The 19,384-nt window shown below is 39.3% G+C and overlaps 3 protein-coding genes across 7 annotated transcripts; 1 reads left to right on the forward strand and 2 right to left on the reverse strand.

The window, feature by feature from the left end:
- Positions 1-827: 827 nt before the first annotated feature.
- cirsr (corepressor of RBPJ and splicing regulator) lies at positions 828-6,852 on the reverse strand. The gene is made up of 10 exons (XM_077579668.1): positions 6,675-6,852; positions 6,408-6,502; positions 6,089-6,162; positions 5,600-5,613; positions 5,440-5,492; positions 5,284-5,332; positions 4,470-4,590; positions 3,200-3,306; positions 1,894-1,979; positions 828-1,589 (listed from the first exon to the last, which is right to left on the reverse strand). The coding sequence occupies exons 1-10, from the start codon at positions 6,744-6,746 to the stop codon at positions 1,079-1,081; spliced, it is 1,182 nt and encodes a 393-aa protein (XP_077435794.1). The 5' UTR covers positions 6,747-6,852; the 3' UTR covers positions 828-1,078.
- scrn3 (secernin 3) lies at positions 5,976-9,831 on the forward strand. 2 transcript variants are annotated; one of them, XM_077579667.1, is made up of 8 exons: positions 5,976-6,168; positions 7,505-7,687; positions 7,773-7,954; positions 8,021-8,220; positions 8,562-8,774; positions 8,843-9,005; positions 9,163-9,346; positions 9,419-9,831. In XM_077579667.1, exons 2-8 carry the CDS (start codon positions 7,532-7,534, stop codon positions 9,590-9,592), a joined length of 1,272 nt encoding a protein of 423 aa, XP_077435793.1. In that variant the 5' UTR covers positions 5,976-6,168; positions 7,505-7,531; the 3' UTR covers positions 9,593-9,831. The 2 variants fall into 2 exon arrangements, with proteins under 2 accessions (XP_077435793.1, XP_077435792.1); XM_077579666.1 differs by lacking the exon at positions 5,976-6,168 and having other exon boundaries at positions 7,259-7,687.
- On the reverse strand, positions 9,663-18,874 carry gpr155a (G protein-coupled receptor 155a). 4 transcript variants are annotated; one of them, XM_077579664.1, is made up of 17 exons: positions 18,627-18,874; positions 18,444-18,537; positions 16,692-17,192; positions 16,147-16,546; positions 15,878-16,040; positions 14,014-14,169; positions 13,564-13,647; positions 13,343-13,463; positions 13,188-13,272; positions 13,019-13,109; positions 12,749-12,947; positions 11,768-11,857; positions 11,541-11,671; positions 11,286-11,381; positions 11,155-11,219; positions 10,795-10,932; positions 9,663-10,436 (listed from the first exon to the last, which is right to left on the reverse strand). In XM_077579664.1, exons 3-17 carry the CDS (start codon positions 17,122-17,124, stop codon positions 10,241-10,243), a joined length of 2,448 nt encoding a protein of 815 aa, XP_077435790.1. In that variant the 5' UTR covers positions 17,125-17,192; positions 18,444-18,537; positions 18,627-18,874; the 3' UTR covers positions 9,663-10,240. The 4 variants fall into 4 exon arrangements, 3 of the variants coding, with proteins under 3 accessions (XP_077435790.1, XP_077435789.1, XP_077435788.1); XM_077579663.1 differs by having other exon boundaries at positions 18,444-18,543; XM_077579662.1 differs by lacking the exon at positions 18,444-18,537.
- Positions 18,875-19,384: the final 510 nt, after the last annotated feature.

The raw sequence follows: 19,384 nt of genomic DNA on the forward strand, positions 1-19,384 counted from the left end.
AATATATTTTGGGTTTGATGACAAAAGTCTTTGAATGAAATTGTCCGAAAGTAAACATTTATTTTTAGACAATTTGAAAAAGGTTGAGGAGCCCCCCCCCCCCCCCCCACACCCCCAAGGGGCAAGAATGCAAATGTTGAATTTAAAAATGCTTCTTTGTGGGCTCGCTCAAATGTTAAATTGAAAAGGTTCAAGGACGCTTTCCTGACTTCTTTGTGTTTGGGCAGCACAGCGTCCAAAGCCTTTCAAAAGAGTCCGGGTCCGAATCTCATCCACACTCCTCTTTTCGGCAATGAAAAGCAATGTGTCTATTTTCTCAAATAAAAATCTGTGGTCAAATAAAAAGAGAAAATCCGATCTGAAAAAAATATTTGGAGCCAGGTCAAATATAAACAAACTAATTGGAATCACTATTTTAAAGATGTGCACAATTTTCGTCATATGCATCTCAACTGCTGGCGTCAATTAAATTGGACGTCAAACTTGCAAAACACTTTTACCACCTCTGCCCTGGTTCAAATGCAAGCAAAAAAAATAAACACCGCATTTTGATTGACTTCAAATGCATCAATTTAAAAGGTTATGAGACGGCCTTGCGCTGCAGGTGTTTCTTCTCTCGCGGTTTATGTTTTTCAAGTCTGGGGCAAAAATCACATTAAAAAATTAAGACAAGTCTGGGGCAAAAATCACATTAAAAAATTAAGACAATCAACGAAAAACAGGCTGCAATAAATTCAAGAGAGCAAATTCGAACATGAATTATTTAACTATTGCACTCGAGGAACGCCATTCACAGGGAATACAATCACCCAAAAAATAAAACTATCTTTTGTTGGACTTCTTTTATTACAGTTCTCAAACACCGACTATACATATAATGGATTATTGTTTAACAGGTTACAAAAAAAAAAAAAAAAGACCATACAAATTGTCTACAATATTGTGTGTGAATCCATTCAATTGTTCACCATGCAAAAGTGATATTATGTCCACTGCCTCCCTCTACTGGTGGAGAAGAGAACTGCATGCCTCTTCAGCCCTTTGAAGAAAGTGATCTTGTGAAGGCGTCAAGGCGCCCTCAGTGTTTACGACTGCTTCTGTCGCGACTTCTGCTTCTGTCTCTGCTTCTCCTCGTTTCACCCGCCGCACTTTCCTTCCTCTTCCTCTCAGCGTCTCCTCTGTGACGGCGCTCTCTGGCCCTCTCGCCGCTGCCGCTGCGCTCTCGTTTTCGTTCTCCACCTCCCTCCGGCGTCTCCTTTTTCTTCTTCCTCTCATCCTGCGGGCTCCTTCCTCTCCGCGTCTGTGTTTGTCGACGTTCGCCGGCGCGCGGGCTCGCCGAAGCCTTTCGGCGGCTCTGATCTGGCCTCTCGGGGCTGCGCTCGCGGCAGGACGTCGTCGTCTTCTTCTTCTTGCTCTTCTTGTGGCTCTTGAAGTCGCCGTCGGAGTCGCCGGAGCTGCCGGACGAGTCGTCGCTGCTGCTTGAGCTGTCGCTGCTCTCTTGCTTTTTCTTGTGCTTCCTTTTGCTCTTTTTCTTCTCTTTTTTGCTCTTCTTTTTCTTGGAGTTTTGCTTCTCCAGACGGTCGAGTTTCCTGTGGATGGGTCACACGTTTTGAAGTGGCAACACAACCGCGAAAATGGGGGCTCGCTTCACGTTCTGGGCCGGAAATTGAGGTTTTGATTGAGGCGGCGGGAAAGGCATTTATTTAATTAACAGGTTTTTAATTGCGGTTGCAGTTTGCCGTAGTGAAGAACTGCACCGCATCAGAGTAATCAAATTTGGGATCTGGCAATGCTTTATAAATCAATCTTTAATTATATGCATACATGACTCTCGTTAAAAACGTTTAGAGAAAAAAAAAAGATCCATATATATTGCATAAATTACATTTTTACCTGAGGAGTTTCTGCTTCTGCTTAGTTGTTAAAGATTTCAAAAATTCCACTTCTGGATCTTCTTCTTGGTCACTTCCAACATATTCCTTTCAAAAAAAAAAAAAGAGAAATTGGGTTCATTCACTATTGATCAAACACACGTGGAAAAAAAATGAACAGAGCACCACAAAACGTCAATACAGGATATCTTATTTTGCACTTTATAGCAATTTCATGAAATTGTGGACTACACTTATTTGGCACACCATATAAATAAATATATGCACAGTATGTATAAAAATAAAGTCTACCAGCCAACAGAAATGAAGCTGTTAATTTCCCACATTGCAGCCTTTGCGATTTGAAAATGACATTTTGCTATATTGCAATGTCAAATTGAAATCAATGAATTGTTCAGCCCTCATATATATTTGAACTAAAACTAACATATTTGTTTTATTCTAAAAACTCCTGAGAACATAAACGTGATTCTCAAACGTTACGTTCGCACTGCACGGTATGATGAAATTTCGATGTTTAGTTTAACTATAGTAGTTGTTCACATTTCAAAAACAAATGTGATTTTTTTTTTATATCAGGAATTGTAATGTTCACAAAAACATGAAAAACCTGATACATGATGTCACATTGGGCCCCAAAAAATTATGAACATAGCCAAATTGGGGCATTAGTATGGAGGAGTGGTCCGTGGGCTCCCTCTAGTGGCATGTGAGAGAATCACTTAATTAAATGGTAAATATAAATAAAATGTATAATATGCATACAGCCTGATTAACTTTTTTTAATCCAGTAAAAGTTCCCTTTTCAAGTACAATGCATTTTTTGTATTTAAAATATGTAGAGTGCAATAATTCACATTTAATCTTCAAAAACAAACATTTAAATACAATTATTTCAGTTCTATGTGCAATACATTTGAATGAAATCCTTCAAGGACAGATTTTTCTTTTCCTATATTTAAGCACAATGTTAACGCACAAACTATAGCTAATGTTTAAGTTTCCTACAAGAATAAATAATTCTAATTAAATAATAAATATAAATAAAATAATAATAATAAATAAATAAACTTATTTTGAGGTTTGAGCATTATTTGCAGGAAATTAAATATGAAAAAAAAAAAATCAAAACATAGTTTTTTGTCTCTCTGAACTCTAGCCTACTCTCCCAGTTAGTCCTGAATCATACAATTGTAAAAGATTACTAACTAACGTTAGACTGCCCTCTTTCAAGGGTGTAATAAGCAAATGTGTCCTCATATAATATCTGTGTGCGTGTGAGAAAATGAGCACGTGGAGACAATTACCTGCATCGTATCACAAACGGTAGCGCTGCGATCAAGGACACATTTCTTGAGGGCAAAGCCGCTGTTCCGCATCTCGGCCATTAGCTCCGAGGGGTGCATGGAGGGACCTGTTAGCGCAAATCACAGCGCCATTGATGGCGGAGTCTCGCCCGCCGCCGGGGGAGTTTCGGGGGCGGCTTTGTTAACGGGACCTCACATCAAATCAAGTCACTCCACTTCCGGCTGAGCAAATCACACAATATCAGGCGCGGGGAAAGCAGCGCTTGGGAGGAATCACAATACACAATAATTCATTTTTTCCCCCTTCGTCTTCTTCCGCGGGATGACGGCAATTTGAGTGCCGCAAAATCGAGCCTTGACCGGATTCTCCCGGGGTGAAACGTTATTACTCGCTGATTGCACAACTAGTAATCTGCTCAAGGCGGAAAACGTGACAGCTTTCTCTTCTGAATCCTTTTGTGTTTGACCTCAGCTCCACTCACCGACTACAAATATAATTTTGCGTCTGACACTATTATTCTCCAATGTGAAGAAAATTACAGCAGAAGAAATAAAATACATAAAATATATTTTCTAAGATAATATATATAAATATATATAAAATAATAATAATTGAATAAAAAAAGACATAAAATACATACAACAAATATAATATAAACAAATTAAATAAAATTATGTATCACAAGCAATACAACACCCAATCTAAAAATAAAAATGTGTTTATAATTGTGGTGGGAATTTGCAGTTGTGTACATACTTTGCGTAGTGTTCCTAATATTTTGGACTTCTTGTTGTTATATTAAAATATTATAAACAGCACTTTCTAAATTGGAAAAAAAAAGTATTTTGATTTACATTACAAAAGTATACAGTGGTTGCACGCATTAATATCATGTTTCATAATTGAGCCTTTTATATCGCCGGTCCCGCAATTTGTAAGGATCTCAAACTAAACATTAGGAAATAATTGTGCTTTATGAAAACTCATTAAAAAAACAAAACATTTTTATTCTTTGACTTTTGACTCAGCATGTTTTTTTTTATGTCATTAAGTTATTGTTTAAAAATTGTTTTTCTTATTGTATGACAATTTTTTACTCCATGTTCAACACTTTGTATGCAGCAATGGTTGTCTTAACGTGCTCTATAAATAAAGTTCAGTTGTAAAAAGCCTAAACAGCCGCACCTGTATCATCACAGAATATCATTATTTCTACATGCCTTGCAACAATCAAACGCAATGTGTCTAACGAGTGTGATCCAAGTGTACCTGCTGCCTCCTCTGAAGCCACAGAGCTGGCGTTGATGCCTGACAGTCCAAAAAGAGGACATTCTCTGTCCGTGTTCACGTGGCCCCACTTGTGGCATTTGATGCAGCGCACATTGCGCACCTTTCAAAGTGATGGGAAAAAATTCATGTAAGCCTTCAATCCAATTGACTTCCAAAACACAATTTAAAACTCATTCACTGCCATTGACGGCTAGAGACGTCAAAAATTCATTTGAACTATTTCTATTAGTTTAACATTTTTTCCCCACTTTTCTTAACAAGAGTATGAAAACCTAGAAAAAAAATTGTACATTTAGAACAGATATAAAATTTGTGATTAATCGTGAGTTAACTATTGAAGTAATGCAATTAATTAAAAATTTAAAAAAAAATCATCGCCTGATGCGATTTAAAAAAAGAAAAAAATGATTATTAAAAATTAGGGGCGTCAGGAGATTAAATTTTTTTTTTATCCTAATTGAATCGCATGACTTCACTAGTTAACTCACAATTATTCACAAATTGTATAAGTTCTAAATGTACACTAAAAAAATTCTAGGTTTTCATACTCTTGTTAACTAAAGTGGAAAAAAACTAATAGAAATGTTCAAATACATTTTTGACGTCTATAGCCGTCAATGGCACTGAATGAGTTAAGTAACTCTACAACTTGAGACCGTGTCACACAACTCAATGTCCTCTTCTTGTTCACGTTTCTTCAATGCCGATTGAAATCGTCAATATTGTTCAATAGAATATGAACATCAAATTTAACAAACATTTGTTGGTAAGCAAGCAAAATACAACAAATCACCTGAATTCCAAAAGGCTGATCCCTGATGTTCATGTCATCTTTAGCATATCTGCAAAAAATAATTAAAATTCTCGTTAAATAACACTTTGAGAGTATCGTGCAATATGTCCAAAAAAATAAAAGAAAAGAAAAGAAAAGAAAGAAAGAAAAAGCTACTTTTCTCTGGGGGCTCCCTTCTGCCATTCAAATTTGTACTCATCGTCTCCCTCCTTAAAGAACAAAAAGGGATACAAATGAGTGATATAGGCATGTAAAAAGTAAATAAAATAATTTTAAGCAAGGCCATGAAGAGACAGTAAAGGTCCATGAGTTTTACCTCTGCCTTCTCCTCTGCAGCAGGCACAGGAATCATGGGACAGAGAAAAACAAATATTAGGACTGAAAATACATTTACCACAAAAAAAATAAAAATAAATCTGTTTGTTTTTGCACCCATTTTAAGACCTGAACTAATAGATGTAACACTAATTACATGTCCACAAAAGGCCTATTTCTGTCAAATATTATTAACAAATCTGTCTGACACCGTGTTAGCAAACATTTCTCTTTTGTCAAAATAATCCATCCACTTCACACGTGTAGCATAAAACAAAACTGCAAAATTTGGAGTGGCATTTTACGTGGTCAGTGTAAGGCACACCTGTGCAATTTGAAACGACACACCTGTGAGGTGGGTGGAAGACAGATTTCTGAACAATCTTTGAGTTTAGCTCGTTAAAATGTGAGTAGGAAAAAAATGTAGTGTTTGTATTTTTGTTCAGTATACAAACGGAATTGAAAGATTTGGTCTGGAGAGATTACTTACCTTTCGATGCTCCCGGTGGAGCCTCGTACATGAAATTGAGGCCATTTTTAACACGATCATCACCCATCAACACCCTAAAGGTGAGAAAATCAAAATGATTGCACAAACAGTCACCAGATAGTTATTTTTAAATTGAACATTCAAACCGTGGTCATGTTTATAAGGGCAGTGATCCCAAAATTAGCATTTAAGATCTCAGTGTGCAACTTTCTCTAGTTCCTGCAAGCTTTATGTTCAACTAAACAAGCCCAGATGCCACACTGAGTACTAATAAGTACATTTGTGAGGACATCGTACCATTGATTGTATTATGGGTTACCTGTTGTTGTAGGTGTCCTGCTCCTTCAGATAAGCCTGCATCAGGTCTTCCTGCTTTCTCTTGTCGAAAGTTAGTTTCTGCTCTGCTATCCATACCTGCACAAGTAAAATGAGGATCACACTTTAGAGCTTTCCTTAAAAATGTATGAGACATTGCAAGAGAGTATGTCAACAAACTGCAAGTCAACCCAGGCGAAGGAAGCTATGTTTATAGCAAACCGAACGATTTACCATAAATCTTCATTTCGAAACGGTAACTTTTGCTTACCTTTTTGATATTAGACTTCGACGCAGGGTGAAAATCCTTTTTACACATAAAGTTAGCAAAAGACTTCCCCATGGCTGATAATCAAAAAACGTCCGAGTGTTACAACGAAATTTCAGCTAACGCTTGTTAGCTTCGCTCTATCAGGAAGTAAAATAAACTGAAGCGGAAGTCGTTGATGCGTTCAATGCTTGTCGGAGAAAATATAGATTTGGCTCAGTATATTTATTAGGGTGCAGTTTTTACTTTTTTATTTTTATTTGAACATTTGACGTGTCATCGAAAAGCCCACATTATGTGTGTGTTGTGACGTAGGTGATGCAACGCGTTTATTCTTTGGCGAGAAAAAAGTGCGACAACATTATGCACGTTTCTGATCTAAACCGACATTTGTTAGCACTGAAATAGGATGGCAAATATTTAGTGGCATAAACCTACATTGTATTTACGCCTTGTTAGGCGCCCCTTGATGTACTAAATAAAGCCCAAATATTATTATTACTACTAATGTAGTTTACTGAAAAATCCGAGGAACATGGAACGCACCACTATATCAAACTACAAAAACTGTCGTAAATCTCAGAACTAACCAACAAAGCAGTATCGTCAAATTACTGTCGTAAACAACTGAGCCGCAGAGCCATAGATAGATTAGAGAAAGTAAACACTTGACAGACTTTAGTCGATATTGTGTTCGACAGTTAACAGCGGTATTGTTATTGTATGGCGTCTTATTTGCTTTTCCTTTGCTCTTAAACGATGACTTGCGTTTTCTTATGCAATGTTGTTAAGTCATATGTGACGTCCTATCACAATCAATTGAATTTTGACAGCTTGTGATCCATCCAGCTTGATTCAGAATGTATCCATGTTCATGTGACACGTTTGTGGCTCTGCCCACCTCCACCAATGGACACCACATCATTTTTGGAAAGAATGCAGACAGGCCTTGCGATGAAGTCCAGGAAGTGCTTTATTTCCCTGCCACAGACTATGAGCAGGGGGCAAAGGTCGAGGTGGGTGCACTTGCTACAGCCTCAGTATTAATTCCTACTTTGTGACAACATTATTTTTCCTGTGTCATTTTTTCCTGGCGAACAGTGTACTTACATCGCGATAGAGCAAGTTGCCCACACATATGCAATCATTTTGAGCAGACCGGCATGGCTGTGGGGTGCAGAAATGGGTGCAAATGAGCACCAAGTTTGTATTGGGAATGAGGCTGTGTGGGGAAGAGAGAGTACTGATGGTGAGGAGGCTCTTCTTGGCATGGATCTCGTCAGGTAATACTAGTATTCATTATGGATCATTATCATGCCAGAAAGAAAAACAAAACACTTGTTTTCCAGGCTTGCACTTGAGAGGGCCGACACAGCTGAGAAAGCTGTGCATGTCATAGCCGAGCTTCTGGAGAAATATGGCCAAGGAGGAGCTTGCTTAGAAGAACAATGTGACTTCACTTACCACAACAGCTTCCTGATCTCGGACCGGAAGGAGGCCTGGGTGATGGAGACCTCAGGGAAGTACTGGGCTGCAGAGAGAGTGGAAGGTAATGGGAAACGACTTCAGACCAAGGAAGTCTATTGGAAAAAAATGGGAGATGCAAGCTAATAAGAACTTACATGCAGGGAGACAGTTCGAATAAAACCTGGTTAGTGGCCGATTTAGAATTTTTTTTTTTAAACAAAGTATATATATATATATATATATATATATATATATATAAAGCTTTTGTAGAAGATCAAGTGTATTTTCATCAATGAGCCAGTCTGTTATACTTTTTGTCCACTAGAGGGTGCTTCTAGCTAAGAAAAACAACAACCTCAAGAGTAGCGCCTGCTCATCTCTGATTTTTTTTTTCCTTCAAATTTTGATTATGTTCCTCTTTAGGTGGACATCGCAACATCTCAAACGAGTACAGCATCACAACCAAGATTGACAGAGAACATCCCGACCTGCGCAAATATGCACAAAGTAAAGGCTGGTGGGACGGAAAGGCTCCATTCAACTTTGCCGCCGTCTACTCCTACATGAACACGGCCAGAATTGAAGCATCCGGGAGTCGATACTGTGAAGGGAAGAAGCTGCTGCGGAAGAGCAATGGTTAGTTCATGTACAGCATTCTTGGTTCATGAAACTTTTGAGTTGTAATTATTATGAATCTATTAAAGGGCACATCACCGCTCAGACGATGATGGACATCCTGAGGGACAAAGACAGCGGCATCAATATGGAGGGCATGTTTATGACAACAGGCAGTATGGTGTCAGTGGTACCTGTGGATCCAGCTCTACCAGGGGTTCACTATTTCACTGCGACTCCGGACCCGGAAAGGTAAAGCGTCCATTTTATTGTTCTCATTAGGGTGAGCCCAGTTGAGTTTAGCATACTTTTGAACTGAATTCTGAAGAGTAAGGAGGCGATATTTGATTAGAATAGAAACAAAGTACAGACCACAAGAGATGGTCTAACTTCCTCTTTCATACAACAGGTCAATATTCAAACCTTTCGTCTTTGTGGAAAACATGAGAGTAGAGCTAAAGGAGACCACTTCTCCCAGTTACGGCCCACATGACCCGGTAAAGAAAAAGCCTCGCTTCCAGAGCAAGCCTGACAGAAAGCACAGCTTGTTCGCCAAACACGAGGTGGTGGCCGCCGTCATCGATGCATACAAGGTGAAGCAAATCCATGTGAAGTCACGTCGTCGGTATGTGGAATACTTTACCGATGCTGTTTATTCTCTGTAGGAGCGAGGAGAGCGGATGACGCGTAGAATGAGGACGTTAGAAAGTCAGAGAATGAAACAGATGGAGGAGATTCTTTATCGCGGCATCGAGCAGCCTGATACTTTGCTGGATCTGTTCTCCGACGCTGTGAGGGACGAGATGGAGCTGTACAGCAAAGGCTATGAAGTCCAGTAATCCATCATTCAGGACATCAACTATCACATGAAATGCACGCGTGTTGAATGATTTACTTTACACACAAACAGTAGGACATAACATCTGCTGATTTATTCTAAATAGTCCATAAAAGAGCAGCATTGTACAAAATGCGTCATAAGTGCGTAACAAGTGAACATTTCAACACTAAACAACACTTATCTTGCAATTGTATTTCACCTGAGCAAAAATAAAGTTAATAAGTGTTCATTCTCATGTTATCATGAGTAATAAATAGGCTTTAATGGTTCTTGCCCTTTTTAAATAAACGTCCAAACATATTTATGTCAATATTCACTATGGCAACAGAATCTGTGTACGATGCCACACACACACAAGACAAACACTCAGAAAAACAAAATAACGTCTTCCCTTCCTTGGCAGTGAGGTAAACAGAAAAATAACCTCACTTCTTTGTGCAAATTAACTCACATACTGGCACCAAACATAATCAAGCAAAAAAACAAAAACAACCCTTTTTGGTTTCTGTATTGAGTAAACTTGGCCCCTCCTACCGCCAAAAAGCCGTGAATAACTCAAGCAGTTTCATGCATTATATAAAGCGGACACATGCCAAGCAGCCATCTCCCTACAGTGCTGAAGTTAAAGTGCGTGTCGCGTGACGGCTCAGGTCACAAAAGAGTAAAAAATAGGAGCGTCTTGGAAGGCGCATTCCTGCTCGATGTGCTGAAGAACGCCGCCCTGCAGCAAGCACGTGCCGTAGAGGACGGCCGCACGTTGATCCGGAGCCAAGCTCACCTGCTGGAGCCACTCCACAAGTTCACAGCCCAGGAAACAGTCCGCCTTTGTCCGCATCCCACACCTGAAAAATCACAGGACAAACTTAATTTAAAACTAAGTTTTCCTCCCAAAAGTTGAACGATATTGAAGTCTTATTTCCATCACGCAGGATGGTTTGATTCAGTTTGGAGCAGTGCACAGTTTTTATAAGAGGTATTTAAAAAAAAAAAAAAAAAGAAAAGAAAAGAAAGAAAATTGGAATGTCAGTAAAATATTTACTAGTGGTGCCCAGAGTTCAAAGCAAACATGGTGAAGCAGCATTTAGCTGTGATGCTTCACGCAAATGAAATACTTATGAAATCATCTCTTTTACTTAACTTTTTTTTTTGCAAACGCTTTTAAATGTACTTTTAATGATGCTAAATAAATAATTTCCTCACCTTCTCTCCCTGACAATGTCATGAAAACATTGGTCTTTATGGTGCGTGATGAAGTCAGCGCAGGTCTTCCTGATCTCCTCGGTCACGTTACTTTGTGGTTGCTCTTCCTGCCTTTTTCCATTCCACAGTCTGTGCAACCTAATCCACATGGACAAAAAAAACATATTAACACATGGCCATCTTTATTCAATATAGTGTATTCAAATTTGGGTATTATAATTCATTATTTTAGCATTCAAACTAATGAATTTTTTTTTTTTTTTAGCTCTCTAATTTAAAACGTTATAGTTATAAAAAAAAAAAGAAAAAAAAAAGATAACAACGTTATAGTTCTTACACCGAGTACTGTTTGTTTCTCACCTCTTCCAGACCGGCAGTAAAATTGAATGTTTGTCCAGGCCAAACAGAGCAAAGGAGAGAAAGCCCTGCAATCACATCAATGTCATGTACCATGTGACGTAGTGTAATCTCAGTCTGATTAGAACACCAACCTGCCCGTAGTTGGCCACAGCACAAAAGAACTGCAGCTCCACGTAAAGTCTGCCCGGGTCTTGGTACAAGAGCAACCACACGCAGCTGGATAAGTTCTATCACAAGGGAAGGGTACTTGTAGAAAACAAACTGTTTTCAGTGATATAAAATACAATTGAAGGTTTGACGCACTGCCTATGATAATGCAATCACTACTTGTGAGAACATCAAGTAAGAGTCGGTGATGTTTTTTATTTATTCATTTTTTTGCTCACAGCTAGCGCGCCGACAGCCAGAAGCAAACACAGGAGCACATGACGGGCCACTTGTCTATCTTCATCCTGATGATGCTCTTCAACTCGGAACACAAGGCAAACGGTTGAGTCGTTGCTATTCTCACTTTGACCTGAGGGGGGCAGAATAAAGATTTGGGGATTAACGTTCCTCCTCCTGTGCAGCGAATTATTCAACTTCCCATTAAGCACAGAAACTGTATAAATACCTGCGAGCGCGTTTGCCGTGTGGTTCATATTGGTGCTTATGATCATGTCAGGCATGGGCTGGGGTGGTGCACAGTCGCACATGAGGCACACTGATAACGAGAAGGTAAGTGACAGCAATTCATTATCAGTAAACTAGTGAGGAGTATTCTAGTAGAGAAGACAGGGTGCCATGAGATAAGACTTAAATTTGCCAATTGTGAGGAAAAAAAGCTCTCCATAATACTGTATGAAAACAGAGTAATGAAATTAGAGCTGCAACTAATGATTATTTCTGTCAATATTTTCGATTCATCAGATAATTTTTTTTTTAAAAAATTCCATCCCTTATCAACAATGCACAAACATAAATTAATTATAAATCAGTTACAGTTAGGAAATAGAGGAAGCACATACAAAGAAAAAAGATCAGGACTAAAAATGCTTCCCTGCGGAACACCATATTGGTTATTGCTGCACTTCTTATTTAATTTTAATTTTATCTCTTTCTATTCTGTTGTTTTTTTCTTTACTGCAAACTGCAGCTGGACGGAATCCAGGAAAAAGTTCCCCACGGGGAAAATAAAAGTATATCGTATCGTATCGTATATTCAATATAAAATGTTTGTGACACATAGTTACCCAAACTGACACAAAAAAAAAAGTTCATTTTGACGCCATAGCCTCATTTCACTGTTCTGCTGCAGACATTGTGACATTAAAAGACACAAAAATCATCAGAAACCGGAACATTGGTTACATAAATTTCAATACTAGGTCGAAAGCGTTTCCATAGATATGGGTGAGTTCATGTTGAACAAAACCTAAATAGGCTAAGGTGTCTAGAAATTCAAAGTTAAAATCACCAAGCAAAGTAATTCCATCATAGTTGGTAGGAATGACTGAAATTAAGTCAAATTTTTTAAATAAAAAAAGCATCACTGTATCTCCTACTGCATACAAATATAAACATGTGCAAGTTCTACACGATTAAATAACAGTACCTGTGTTGGGATCTGCTGAATGGGCTTCTGGTACAAACAAAGAGTGGTTATCTTGTTCATTTTCAGTCACAAGGTCTTCCACGGACGCATTTCCCTCTTGAATTGGGTCTTTTTGGGCCCAACTTCCTCTGCTGAGAAGCACCAGGGAACCCCCTGATAGTAGAACACTGAGACTCAGCACAAACGTGCTGCAGATGATCTGTCAAAGCAAGCGCGTGTAAGAAAAGAAACAAAACACAAAAACATTTTTGTTTTGTTTTTTTAACCCACCTGCGTTTTACTGTAAAAGAGCGACGGGTCTGTTGTGTCAGGCAGTTTTTCCCCACGGATCAGCAACACAGCAGTTATGAATGCAGGGAACCTGTTCAGAATGAAAAACATGCACGTTCACAGTGTTTTTGACCACACAAATGAGAGCAGCTCATAATGGATGACTCACCCCCAGCCCGCAATAATAAACATGCCAGACGAAACCTTCAGATGGTCAAACCTTCTCAGAAGCACAAGAGAAAGTGCAATGAAGCCTAAGATAAGAAATATAAAGAGCATTAGCATGTATTTATGATGTCATTGTCATGTGCATTTACAACATACCTGGCCAAACGTAAGTGCAGTAGAGTGAGGTACACAGTAGCGTAAAAGACAAAATCTGGCCAATAAAGTTATCTCCCTTCACCACAAATTTCCACAGGATCATTCCCAAGCAAGTGAGGAACTAAAACAACAAATAATGCCAGTTAATGATCGTTACCCTAGTGGGCAAACTTCCAGGAATGATTCGAACCTTGAACTGTTTTTGCACAAGCGTTGCTCACCTGTGCCAGGAATAGGTTGCTTGTGAACATGTGAGGCAGCCTCTTGAACTTCTTACTAAAAAAGATGACTGCCATTGTCCACAGCTGTCAGGGAAATACAAATATCTTTAAAAAGTGAAGTGAGTTTAGCCTAAAGTAAAACCTCTTTGAACAACCATTGTTGCGCAACGCAAATGAACCCGCAACCTTGCCATGCCCAGACGCCTACTTATCAAGTTCCTCAGAACTGGGCTAAAAGTAACAAATGAGGAAATGAGCCTTTTAGTCTGTAAAAAATCTGCCTCCTAAAACATTATGCAAATGACTCGCTTTTATAGTTTCATCCCACCTAAACATGTCAGACATGTCCCCACATGGCCACATCAGAAACTGTGTAACATCAAGTGCAAATCTGGGGAAAGTTGTGAAAATGGAATTCTGCTGACATCGTGGTGTCTTGTTGCGACTCACCAGTGCCACTAAACAGACAATGCTTATATCAAAGCTGACATCTTGCAAGGTGCTCATCAGAAGCCGAGGATCCATCCGGCGGAGGGTAAGCAGCCAGGCGGAGGTAAACATGATTGGGGCCGAGAGCAAAGTGCTGATCACCATTCCGGGAATAACCTGACAGGAAGGAACATGTGATTAGTCATGACAACAAAAAACAGCCAAACATAATAAACCTGACAAGTTGGAAGAGGAAATTATCTTTTACACCATTATTCAACCTGGTATCGCATTGCTAGTGTTGAAATGGGCTCCCAGCAACTCTGTCAAGGAAGACTTTTGACATGGTTTTAATTTTGAAGTCATCACTTCCTGACAAAGAAAATAATATCATTATGGAATCTATTTAAAATTGATTATCCTATTGATTAACACCCCCCCCCCCACACACACACACACGATTCCCATTACCGCGCTAGATTAGCATTAGCGATATTTAGTTTTGTTATACATTATTAACATTTTTAATACTTTATTTCATATATTAACCATTGTTATACATTATTAACATTTTAATTCTTTATATTAACCATGTTGAAATGTTTTATAGATGTGAAGTAGGTAAAGTAGTTTTGAACTCAGTATAATTTGACCTTAAGGTGGGACACATTGTTTGGTCTAGAAGTTCCTTCTCTGTGCGAAAACACATTTCTGTTAGTGAGAGAGCGCACACTCATATAACTGTTACATTAGGAGCTGTTGAGTTCAACTTGTTTGTGAGATTTTGTTATGGGAGAAAGTACTGAGAAGTGCCTTGAAAGTATATTTTGACTAGAGACGAATACAGCTGTATCTGTGTGCTGAGAATTCTGTTTTTCAACCTGTATTTTTCCATTATATAACACATTTACTTATTCATGAGGGGCGGTGTTGGAGACACTGTTCTTGCGATTTGATTATAATAAAGTGTGGGTTCGTCGAAAGAGGAGTGGCATTATTGATCTGAAACTGTTGGAGTTTGATTCAATGATGTAACGGAGATCTCCGGAATAAATCATCCTGCGCAGGAACTCTGTTCATTTCTTATCCCATAATTTGATTTATTGGACACGCAAAAGTATGGATTTTTAATATACCTTCTTCAGTTTACACACACGCACATAATTATATCTAGATTACACATGCAATAGTGTCTTAAAAGTCAAGGGTATTAGCTTGTGCTAAACGGTTAGCAATCGCGATTAGCATTAGCGCGCTAGCGATTACCACTTAAACAAACACTAACTACCATTTAGCTCACACAATACATCGTTTTATCTACATTACACATGTAATAGTGTCTTAAAGGTCACTTGCAGACGATGCTTCAACATTATTCCACGAGTAAACAAGTGTAGAGCTAGCTGTTAGCTACATAACATTAGGTCAATAACTTCCTGTTCCTGGCTTCTTCTGGACATGTTTAGTGGACGACTGCCCTCTACTGGTTAAATTATAAACACCTAAAACCGAGTGACAAGTTACATTTTTGGAATAATAATTATAGCCTACGTGGTTTTTAGGACATACAAAACTTTCCTTTCTCTGCTTAATGTCATGTATTGTCTTTAATAAGAACCCACCAAGTACTAAGTCAGAGATTTTTTTTAAGCAGCCAAACATCCGCCATTTGGCCACTAGGCACAGCGTGAGTGCGTCTGCATAAAAAGTCTGTATAAAACATGGACGGCCTATCTGACTTCTTTTTCCCTTCAGCTACATTCATGGCCTTAATCTAAAGCTAAATTAATCACTTCATGCATGTTTTTGTACTTTTTTAAATTATCAGGGGTACCTCACAGGGCTCTGTTCATCACGCATCATCAGCTCTTGTAACAAGACTCACCACTTCCAGCTGTGCGTTGTAATATGCAGCATAGATAGCCACGCTAGGCGCCGTGGGGAATACTCCATAAAGGAAGGCATAGTTGGAGAGGCTCGAGTGGTTCGAAGGGCTGGGGTTGTCAAGAAGATCCACCATGTCTTTACAAATCAGCGGCATCAGCAACCTGAAGAATGCATGAGTGCGCCATAAATGAGGTCAGATGTGTGGTCAGAAAAACGTCTGACTCATTAGTACAAAAATACACCCTCATCATCTCATTGTCTACTTACAATTTGGCAGTCAAGAGTAATACCAGCGTGACAACAGTGGACCTGGTTAATTTTTTCAGCTGCCCGTCCATGGACAGGCCCAAGTAGAACAAAGCCGCTCCCCCGAAGGAGTCGGCCAAACCATCCACAAAGTCCTCCATGAAGGAAGGGATCTTCTGGCGCAGGAGGAAATGGGCCACGATGCCAATGACGACCATGAAAACAATCGGGTTCCGGAGGACGTGGAGCACCACTTGTGCCACGATCACGAGTTTGCCCCGCTGGTGCTCTCTCTGATCCTTCCATTTTTGGACCTCACAAAAGGCAAAGCCAATGGGATTGAGCAGCATTAGTGACACGGGTGCCACCAAGTAGATGTACTGGACGTATTCTGGGTATGTGCTCTCGTATAGAGCTTTGACTGTGGACGCACATGGAGTCAAATATTAGAACTTGAAATGTGTTTTGTTTTCAAATCACTCTGTATGGTGGAATACTTCTAAAACAAAAAGACAGCTGCAGTCCTAGCAGGAGAACACCGCTGTACTCAAAAGCATCATACATACCAATTGGATAACCCAGAGCGAAGTCGTTGCTTTGGGTGGCAAATATCGAGTAGAGCCCGGCTTTGCTGTAGCGACTCTCGGGACTGGAAACAACCAGCGTCAGGACACAAACGATGGCAAACACAGATGCTTTGGCTATGAGGACGCTCCAGATGAAGGGCCAGATGACGTCCCCAAAGTCCAGCAGAACCATGTTCTTAAAGAGGAGTGCGGGCAGAGCAAACTTGGATACAAAACTGCCTAAACCTTTGGCCTGGTTGGATGTGATGATGCGGGCCTTGCCGGCTATGTAGCCACACAGGATGATGCCGAAGCACTTTAACAGAGCCGGCACGAGCTTGTTGATGGATATTGTGGTTGATGGAGCGGAGGGATCCATTGGGTCTCCATCCCCATGTGGAAAGATGTTGGCAGCGGTGGGGCTGAGCGCCATAATGCTGATGTTATTTCCCCACCAATGTCAGCAGTCACGTATGGGTTCAGGTCGTATTGACGTCATGACTGTCAGATAACACATGGAGAACACAAGACATGTAAGATTAAAGAAACATTACTCAAGAACCCCAACAAAAATCACTCCAGGGGGAATATTTAATTGGAGCTCTAAGCTCCCCAAAAAAACAACATGGCATTTAATTTATATTACAAATATTATATTGGTTAAGCAAAATAAATGTATTTTAAAACTCATCACAAAATATGTCCTGTAAACTCTTTAATCTTAAAATTTAAGGGATGTGAACGTTTTTTTGTTGTGTTAACATTTTGGAGGCGTCCTGACAAAACTCAGGACCTTTTTTTTTTTTTACTGCCACAAAGCAGTTTTGGTAAATAGAAACATCTTGAGTTCTGACCCCTGTCATCCATCCATCCATCCATTTTCTTGACCGCTTTTCCTCACAAGGGTCGCGGGGGTGCTGGAGCCTATCCCAGCTGGCTTCGGGCAGTAGGCGGGGTACACCCTGAACTGGTTGCCAGCCAATCACAGGGCACACAGAGACAAACAACCATACTCACAATCACACCTATGGACAATTTGGAGTGTTCGATTAACCTGCCATGCATGTCTTTGGAATGTGGGAGGAAACCGGAGTACCCGGTGAAAACCCACGCAAGCACGGGGAGAACATGCAAACTCCACCCAGGAAGGCCGAAGCCCGGACTGACCCCTGTCATTTTAATTTTAATTAATATGTTATTCTTTTTTTCCTTCAAATATGTTAAATTTTACTATGAAAATAAGAACAGATGTGTCAAGTTGGAGTTAATTATTTTTTTACTTCAATTTAACCAACTCTTGAAAAATTTTTTTACCCATAAATATAATTTGCAGGTAGGTAGGATCTAACATTTGATGTTACTTATCTCACCATTATTTATTTCATCATATCTAGTCAGCTAATCTTTATTTAATATTTTTTTAAATGAATTAATCTTGTCTTAATACTTTATTATATCTTCTCTGTTAAAGATCCTGTATGTCGTATTATTTGACATAGCATGTAAATTGTTCAATTCAATTCAAAAATTGTATTTCTTTTTTTTTTTTTAAAGAAAGAAAGAAATGAAATTGGACAGAAATAAGTAAAACTTGTGTGTTTGAAAAAAATAAAGAAGAGGCTTTTATCTTGGCTGTGGTGCAACCGCGTGCAAAGGTAACCAGATGATTGATAACCTTAAGCAACACCCAAAACAACCAGTGTATATGGAATTATGTGCCACGGAAATATATATTTGCAGCAAATAATGTACCTCCTTGGCTTTAGTCAACTATTTTTGCCAGCAACGTGCAGTGACAAGAAGGACAAGTTTGGCGGTGCGCCGTTTTTTTCCTCTCGTGCAAAACCTGTGCCTTGGTTCAATAATATTAGGAAACACGTCCAAACAATTAGTCACGCTGTTTCAAAAAGGTCAGCAGTGAAAAATGAAACTCACCGTTGCTCTCATGTGTCAGTCAAAGTCCCGGTGGGAGTAACCATGTTTGTTAGCTCGTTAGCTAACGTTTGCTCGAGAAACAAGCGACACAGTTAATCGTCAACAAAACGCCAAATCACGATAAACGCCCAGCGGTCTCGACACTGCTTGCTCAACGACGCAAACGAGAGAAGATTTGTGGACAGAAGCTTTCTTGCTTGACTTTCATCCCTGTTGACTTTCGTAATACGAGAGACGCCGCTATAGAATCGACCAATCACAAGCAAAGGAGGAAGGAAGAGGCGGGGCTTAGCTTGGCCATCCATTAGCAGCGGAAAGTGAACAGTCGGCCACAAGTTACAACATTTTATGTACACTTTAAGTTACACACTCCGATAAAAGCCACGAAAGTATTATGTGTATTTGAAGGCATATTTGGCAAATGTTGCTGATCTGACACACACACAAAACACGTTAGTCATGTAATATTGTTGCATTAATTAAATTAAATAATTACTTAAAAAATATTATATTCACTTTATGGGGTAGATGCCACCGACTTCCGGGTTTCACACATCGGCGTCGTTATGAATATTGAGAGTTATGTTCATTGTAGTTGTAGTTTACAAGAGCACAGCAATTTCTCATTATCATTTGTCATTGTGCAGGTAATATAAAATATCTCATGGTATATATTTCATATGCAGCTACTTAATAAAACTGAACGTATTGTGTGTTGTTGTTTTGTAGATCATTTTTATGTAGAAAATTTGGTAAAA

This window comes from Vanacampus margaritifer, chromosome 11 (assembly GCF_051991255.1).
Source record: "Vanacampus margaritifer isolate UIUO_Vmar chromosome 11, RoL_Vmar_1.0, whole genome shotgun sequence".
Lineage (NCBI taxonomy): Eukaryota > Metazoa > Chordata > Actinopteri > Syngnathiformes > Syngnathidae > Vanacampus > Vanacampus margaritifer.